The sequence below is a fragment of the Chondrus crispus genome, genomic scaffold (assembly GCF_000350225.1).
Source record: "Chondrus crispus Stackhouse genomic scaffold, scaffold_518, whole genome shotgun sequence".
NCBI lineage: Eukaryota > Rhodophyta > Florideophyceae > Gigartinales > Gigartinaceae > Chondrus > Chondrus crispus.
In genome coordinates, this window is record NW_005178500.1 from 19,519 (window position 1) to 28,420 (window position 8,902).

General features: G+C 48.3%; 1 protein-coding gene; it reads left to right on the forward strand.

Moving 5' to 3' along the window:
* Window positions 1-831, forward strand: part of CHC_T00000431001 (hypothetical protein) — a 956-nt gene extending 125 nt beyond the window's left edge. Inside the window, 2 exon segments of the mRNA XM_005710041.1 lie at window positions 1-67; window positions 68-831. The exon segment at window positions 1-67 is cut by the window's left edge and continues 125 nt beyond it. Coding sequence (XP_005710098.1) covers window positions 1-67 — 67 coding nt within the window. The 3' untranslated portion in view covers window positions 68-831.
* Window positions 832-8,902: the final 8,071 nt, after the last annotated feature.

Sequence of the window (8,902 nt, forward strand, 5' to 3'; positions counted from 1 at the left end):
ATCTAAGGAAGGCAGCAGGCGCGCAAATTACCCAATCCGGATACGGGGAGGTAGTGACAAGAAATAGCAATAGAGGCCCCAAGGGGTTTTTTAATTGGAATGAGAACAAGGTAAACAGCTTATCGAGGAGCCAGCAGAGGGCAAGTCTGGTGCCAGCAGCCGCGGTAATTCCAGCTCAGTAAGCGTATACCAAAGTTGTTGCAGTTAAAACGCTTGTAGTCGGAGGTTGGCGGGCAGTCCAGGGCGTCCTCGCGGACGGATCTGGAGTTGGCCGCCTTTGTGGATGGGGGCCTAGTGGAGCTTCACTGCTTCATTGTGGTCGCTGCCACCGTTTGGGGGAGGGGGGTTGGAAAAGCTTGAACGCAGAGTATACCTCCATGCACAGCTGCCGTTGTATTTCATGATTCTGCAGGCGGGTACACTACAGTTGTTCCAAGTGATCGGCGCGTAGGCGCGAAGTGATCCTGTTGACTTGTTCGCCTACAGTCCATGCTGCCTTTCGAGATTGTCTCAAGCCTTCTACATGATCATGACGCCGAGACTAGAATCTTGATTGCAGGTCCAGGAGAGAAAGCCCGGCAATTCGCAAATGGGCCGCTCTGCTTTAGGTTGCAGCCAGGACACTCTTTGCTACACCTCCTGGCCACAGGCTTTGGAAACAATGGACAGTGTGGGGCAGGGTGATTGTGTCTATCCACGGATGTCGCGAGGGCCTCTGTTCAGGGTTACGACTGGTGCCAGTAGGTGCCAGCACCTGATGAATGCAGTGGAACTGTAAGAGAAGACACGAATTGAGGTCATGTTAGGGTGTACAACAAAGCAAATTTCATGTGGTTTTATGGAAACGCGTAATGTAACATTACCTTCTCGGAGCGTAGCGTATCCGCTCCTCGGCTCGGTCGCACAATCTCCTTTTTCTGGTGCTGTATCCTGCCGTTGGGGACGCAGCGACCTGCATCGCTGTGTTCGGCAGATAAGCGGTGGCTGGACGTGTACTGGTAGCGGTACAGTATTGCACTTTGCGGGCTCATATGTAGGACATAAGTAGCGTATAATTATTGCGAATATTGCACATACCGGGGAGTAAAGCGGACGCCACCAACACCGTTGTCCGAAATACACTATTTAGCGCCTTACGCACGCGCGAAGACCATTTCATAGGAGGGCTAAGGACACTATTAACGCGAGGTTTGGACCAAACTCCTTGTCTTGCGAGGGAAGAGATCGCGACTGTCCTTTTATTTTTTGCGTCTCGTTTTTCGACGCGTTTGCGAGATGAGTGCATATCTCTTTAACTGTCGCTTGTGTAGACACTCCGATCTGACCAAAAGAAACCCCCAGGAACGATGCTGTTCCATCGAGGCTCTTCTCTCTCCTGGAGACCTGGGCTTTTATAGAACTACAGACCGAATTAAAGTCCTATGTAGAACTATCCATTAAACAAGGAAAGATGATTTGCACCGAGGTAGTCCTCTCCTCGCCAGGCATTTTGATTTCTTGAGAGACTATGCATTAGCACTACTGTCCAGCTATTACCCGTCAGCTGTCACTGTGGCAATACCGTATTATTAGCGAAGGGAGCAACTCGAATTGGGTCTGCACTTGGCACCCCGACCAACGCATGTATCCATCTGCATGTGTTAATCTGCACGCATGGAACCAACGAAGGAAATGGATATGATAAATCAGGCTTGCGATTCTCGAAATGGGAATCTGAAATTCAGGGTTGATATCGCATACATGGCATATGCGCCAAATACAGTATCCTGCCAGCGGCCATCGTTTTTGCTTTATCGAGAGGCACCTAGCTGGAGCATTAGGAATGAAGTAGCTCTGCATTAGCGATATAACTAGATACGTTTGCGGATAGATATCAAAAGAAAATAACAAACAAAAGAACAGAACAACACAGTGCTTTAATTGCGCAACCAAATCCTAGTGCAACTAGTCCGGCATAGTCGAAGGCTCGAGAGGGCGTCAAGCATTGACAACCGAGCAGTGAGGAGACTGTTGAACCACGCGGCGACATACTTCGCGTTTGAATCTTAGAACCTCGCGCACGGAATCAGCCTATCCAACTCGGCACCCCTGTCTCCGGGCAACGGTGACTTGTTGCATCCGCTGCCCTTCGGTAGTCTACCCTCCTGCTGTACGCGGCCCGTTTGTGGACAAACCGGAGAGACCAACTCCTCCCGACAGTTCCCGTCGTACGCAGCACGCGCTCTCGGAAGGGTCGGCTTTTCAAGATCTGACTCGACATTGAAGTCAGACATATATTTACTTTGGTAAATATTCTACCAACGCAGAGAACAAATTGTTACGGTTTTGACAGTTAGAACTGTCCCTTAAAGCTGGAGCAACAAAACGGACAAGTATAGCTCTGCAAAACAAATCGACATGTGCGAGTCTCTTGTTGAAGAAGACGCTACAGTAGCCAACCCAAATTTGGAGTACATCCCTGTTCAAGGACAAGACCTTGGCGATCCAGCACTACCACCAGAAGGCGCTGACCGAGAGCTTGTCAAGGCTTTTGAGGAAGACGTACGAAATTACAGTACGGAAATGTGGGAATGTTTAATGGCAAACAAAGCACTTCGCGAAGAAGAGCTTTGGATAGACTTCACGTGTACATTTCGGAAAGCCTCGATCAAGGCCATGTCGTCAACACAGCAAGTTAAATGGGTGGACTTCTTACGCTCGAGAGGAGTGAAAGTTCGGAAACAACGCGGTCTTTCGAGAGCAAATGCACTCACGGAGTGCTTGACAGCGGACACGTTTCCCCGTCTAGAACCTGAAATTTCGTGCACGCCAGTAAGGAATGTTGACCGTAGAGATGTGACAGAGGTTCATGAAAATGATCCTGACGAACAAAGCCGCAAGGGAAGTGCCATGAGAGACTTGAGACAACGTCGACAGTCGTACTCTACAAAAGAATTCGGCAACGAAAAGGCACACGACATTGCTGGTATTATCACTGGCAATGACGATGACCGCGGAGCTGAGGAGCAGTATAGATTTCGGCGTATGGGGGTTTTAGATTCGAAACCATCTACCCATTCCCCTACTGCATCCAAAGTGATACAAGATCAGAAACGCCATGATGGGACTGCGATAAGACTTCACAGTTCAGGGAGGGGTTCTGGTGCCATTATGTCGCTCATGAAAGCCTACGGCGGAAGAAAACTGTACGGAGGTCAATGGGAAGAGGATCTAGACGGTTCTCTGGAAGTCTTTGAAACACTGGCCGCCACCTGCTGCCTCACCGATGACGAAAAAGCAAGAGCCATTCCAGTAATGCTACGAGATGATGCACTGTCGTACTATTCTACTACGTTCAGAAACAGTGAGGCTTCATACGGAGAGATTGTAAACTCACTGCGCAAATGGTTTACAAGTGAGGAACAACGTAACAGACTCTTGCGTATATGGCAAAAGGCTTCACTTTCGGAGGCAATGCGACGGCAGCCGATGAAGAGTGAAGTGGAAGTATTCCGTGAGCTTTCTCACCGACTATCGCGAATACAGAACCAGTTGGATGTTCAGTACCACCGCGACAGCTTCCTACGAGACCAACTTGTCATGGCTGCGGATATTCCGCATCTCGAACGATCTTTGAGAGAAAGAGTACCGAAGACAGCGCACGAGGCAATGCACCGCATTGCCGCTTCCCTTTCAAATGAGCCAAGATCAGCAGGCGCAAATTGGACAGCAGTGGATAGTCACAACGATGATACGCAAGCGCACTATGGCTTGGGAAAATCATTCGGTGGGCAAGCCCGAAAGCAATTGGGTGGCACTGTACGGCGTGGATACCATAAGAACAGACGTAGGCTGGCCAATGTCAAGGGTTGCTGGGTATGTGGCGGAGATCACATGGCAAGAGAGAAACATGCTCCCAAGGAAATCGTTGCAGCAATTGATAAGCTGAAGAACAACTCTTCGAACAAGACATACACCGTTGATGATCTTGCAGAAGTCGCAAATGCCCTATGGACAGCCGGAGATACAGATGAGGAGCAAGACTTCATTTCTGATGAAGACGATGAGGCAAACATCTTGGAATTTCAAGATGAGATGAGAGATGAGTACAGTCTAAACAAATCCCTTGAGGAAGACATGGCAAATGCTTCTTTTCTGCACGGTAGGTCTTTTATCGCAGATTTGGAGCGAGATATGGCTTTCATGCATGCGCAACTGTCTCTAGGTGAACAGGACACGTTTAGAGGACTTATTCTGGACACTGGCGCCAATCGCTCTTCATGTATGTCTCTCTCACAGTATAAAGCATACTGTAGAGAGAACAACGTCCCTTTGTCTATTGACAGAACAGAGGGGAGAACTGTGTCAGGATTTGGAGGTTCAAAAAGGGGTTCGTTAGGGTCTGCTATTATCCCTGTACCTTTTGTTGATCTCAACGTCGTTCTTCATGTCAAGTTTCAGATATTTCCTCACAACTCTCCTTCACTACTGTGTCTTAGGGACATGAGAGAAGGAGGATTAGACATCAGCGTACAAAAACTGTCTATTTCTTACAAGCATAGAAGCCAATCAGTTTCCCTGGAGAACGACTTCATGGTACACAATTGGAAGTCGGAAGATGTCGTGAACTCCCTTTATTCCGAAAAAGAGCTCCGAAAGCTCCATAGGAATTTTGGGCATCCCTCCGTGTCTGCACTCACAAATCTCCTCAAAAGAGCAAACCCAGATCACATGGACAGAGAAGTCCAAGACGCCATCATGCGACTGAAAAAAGCTTGCACAACATGTGCAACACATGCTTCACGACCGCGACGGTTCAAACTCACTGTTGGAACGAATGACTTGAAGTTCAATCATACTCTTGCAGTAGACATTATGACACTCAATGGAAAACCGGTGCTTCATGTTGTTGACGAAGCTACGCACTACACTTCGACAGTTTTCTTAAACAGACGAAGGGCATCTGACACCTGGAAAGGATTGCTGCGATGTTGGAGCAGAGTTTACTTGGGACCGCCAGATTTTTTGCGTATGGATCAAGGTACCAACTTCATAGCAAAAGAATTCGTGGAATCGGCGACTGCAGAGGGAATTACTGTACTTCCAGCTCCTATTGAGTCCCCTTCCACTATGTCTCATGTTGAGCGCTACCACGCCCCACTAAGAGCTGCATTCAAGAAGATCCGTGATTCTCTGCCGACAAGTGAGTCCGACAGCGACTGCTTGCAAATGGCTTTGAAAGCTGTAAATGATACGATAGGGCCTCAAGGACTCTGTCCTACTCTGCTTGTTTATGGAGCCCTCCCTCGACACCCTCTGTCAGCGCCGAATACAACACAGTTAGAACGTGCAAAGTCGATGGATGATGCCATGGACAGTGTTCGAAAGGTACAGGCACAGAGGAGAGTTGCTTTCGGATTGAGACACCCTGGGGGACCCAAGGCCAAGGAGAATAGCGAGGAACTTTCCCGACTGCCCGCAGGTTCTCCTGTATACGTTTACAGGAAAACGACCGAGAAATGGGACGGACCATATCCATTTATTCATATAGATGGAGAGACAGTTGTTGTGCAACTTCCGAGAGGGCGCAAGATATTCCGATCGAATGTGGTTAAGCCTCAAAACTCGCCATCATTCCCGAAAGAAAACCTCCAAGGGAGCACAACTCAATCACCCGTCGAACTTAGCAATGAACCAGGAGCAATTGAGGAGGATGAGAACTTCTTATGTTCAGATATCTCTCTACAAGCAATGTTTGGTCCTGGAAGCTACCTGTACCGTACTCCCGACGAACCTCGAGATTTTTCAAAGTCCAGAATGACTGAGCTACAGGGATTGGAGGAACGACAAACATTCGAAGTGGTGAAGCTTTCGTCTGTGCCAAAGGGAACAAGAATCTACGGATCAAGATGGGTGGATACATTCAAGACGTTGGAAGATGGAAGCATTGCAGAAAAGTCACGGCTAGTCGCGCAGAACTATAAGGACAAGGGAGCTAGCTCTATTGCCACAAAGTCACCAACAATAAGTCGCATGGGACAGAGAGTTGCGATGGCCACGGCGGCTATATTCAGAGAGCACCAATCTTACATTCGAGATATTTCTCAGGCTTACTTGCAATCAGAGTCACCTCTGGAACGAAAAATATTTCTTCGTCCACCAAAAGAAATGAATCTCGGTGCGGATGTCGTGCTTTGTGTTCTTAAGCCACTTTATGGAGTCCCAGAGAGCGGATTGCACTGGTTTGTGACATACTGGACGCATCACGGAGAACGGCTTTCTATGAAAAGCACCACGGGTGACCCTTGCCTTCTATATCGCCCAGGAGAAATGCATGCTGAGGGTGTAACTGCTCTACAGGTCGACGACTCGTTTGGACATGGGACAGTTGAATTTTTGAAGGACGAAGAACGCGAATCTAAGCGTTTTAAATGCAAGCCGCGAAAGATTCTAAAGGTTGGAGAGACGACATCATTTAATGGTTGTCAAATCACTGTTGAAAGAAACCGAGTTCATTTGCTGCGACAGATGGACAAACTTGGAAAGATATCCAAGCCTAGAAACCAGGACGAGCTTGTGAGCGTGCGTGCATTACTACAGTATATCGGATGCTGTACTAGACCTGACCTTTGTGCACCCGTACAACTCTTAGCAAGTGAAGTGAACAATCCGGAGGCCAGCACATATTCGAAAATGGGAAGCATTGTGGAACGTTGCCACAACACCAAAGACATGGGCCTAACATTCATACCGTTAGAAAGAAGTTCGCTTCGTTTAGCATTGTTCACGGACGCCTCTTTCGCTAACGCCGATAGATACAAATCACAAATTGGCTGTGTCGTTCTCCTAGTCGACTCCAACAACAATGCGAATATCATACACTACGGTAGCTCCAGATGCAAACGTGTGACCAGATCAGTAATGGCTGCGGAACTTCATGCCCTTGTGTATGGTTTTGACCAGGCCTTTGTGGTGAGAGCAGTATTGGAGGAACTGCTAGGGCAATCAATACAGATTGATAGATACATTGACTCCAGAACTGTATTTAATGTGGTAGCCAAGAGCAGCGCAACATTGGAGAAACGCCTACTGATCGATGCGCACGCACTAAGAGAAAGCCATGAGAAAGGAGAGTTGAGATATCTGGCATGGATACCAGGTAAGGAAAACATCGCTGACGGACTCACAAAGGAGCTGGCAAATGAAAACCATGCTCTGCTACAGGTCATGCGCACCAACAAGCTTCACTTGAATCCCAACGGATGGGTGGACAACGCGAAAGGAAAACCTACAGAGATACAATGCGCGACAACAAAACAGAAAACCTCTGAGTGTTAATCTGCACGCATGGAACCAACGAAGGAAATGGATATGATAAATCAGGCTTGCGATTCTCGAAATGGGAATCTGAAATTCAGGGTTGATATCGCATACATGGCATATGCGCCAAATACAGTATCCTGCCAGCGGCCATCGTTTTTGCTTTATCGAGAGGCACCTAGCTGGAGCATTAGGAATGAAGTAGCTCTGCATTAGCGATATAACTAGATACGTTTGCGGATAGATATCAAAAGAAAATAACAAACAACACAGTGCTTTAATTGCGCAACCAAATCCTAGTGCAACTAGTCCGGCATAGTCGAAGGCTCGAGAGGGCGTCAAGCATTCAAGCATTGACAACCGAGCAGTGAGGAGACTGTTGAACCACGCGGCGACATACTTCGCGTTTGAATCTTAGAACCTCGCGCACGGAATCAGCCTATCCAACTCGGCACCCCTGTCTCCGGGCAACGGTGACTTGTTGCATCCGCTGCCCTTCGGTAGTCTACCCTCCTGCTGTACGCGGCCCGTTTGTGGACAAACCGGAGAGACTAACTCCTCCCGACAGTTCCCGTCGTACGCGGCACGCGCTCTCGGAAGGGTCGGCTTTTCAAGATCTGACTCGACATTGAAGTCAGACATATATTTACTTTGGTAAATATTCTACCAACGCAGAGAACAAATTGTTACGGTTTTGACAGCATGTCCAACGACTGTAGTTTCCAACATGAGTTTCCCAGCCTTTCATCGAAGACAATGTCCATTCATTGTCATGGCCGGATGTTCGTGACCATACGGTCGCGGTCTTCCTACATATCAACTTACGACCACACATGCTACCCCGTCCAACTGTTCTCTGCTTCCTAGCTAGTGTTTTCCACCCAGTATGAACACCCACGCTCTTCCGCGACACAAGTCTCGAGAGACCACACTGCGAGAACCAGTTCGAAACATATGGCCATACTATCCTCACCCAACACGGTGCAATGAAGAAGCGCTGAAGACTATTCAATACTTAATGCTCTCCGTGCCTACTGGTCACGGTGTGTCCCATTCTAGACTGGGTCAAGCAAGGGGTACGCGGTCCCCTTCTCCATACCGGCAAAAAGATGAGGTTTACTTCAGCTTTCCTCGTCCTTGCATATGCATTCCACGCCCAGGCATGGCGCTTCGACATCCAGAGCATGTTTGAGAGTGGGCCGCTAACCTTTCTACGACCCCCGAGCCAGGACAATCAAGCCGCAGTAGAAGGAGTTGAGCCTAAGACCCTACCAAGACACAATGCGGTTCGCGACAGAAAATTACAACTTTCAAACTTACCCTGCGTCTTAGATGACATTCAAAATATTGGTGCTTGCCTATGTGCTGAAGCCCGAGATCTCGAAGGACTCAGATTCACGCGTCGAGATACAACGTTATGCACCTCCTTTTTACAGCTCGAACCTGAACTATGGAGGAAAAAGTGCGACGTCTTCACAGACTCAAACGGAAACGTGCAACGGTTCCGCCTGGTACATGTCGTATTCAATACGCTCGCAGAATGCAGGCCTGAGAGAGTGGAGAAAGAAACACGAATTGCGAGGAGTAGATTAGCGACTTCCGA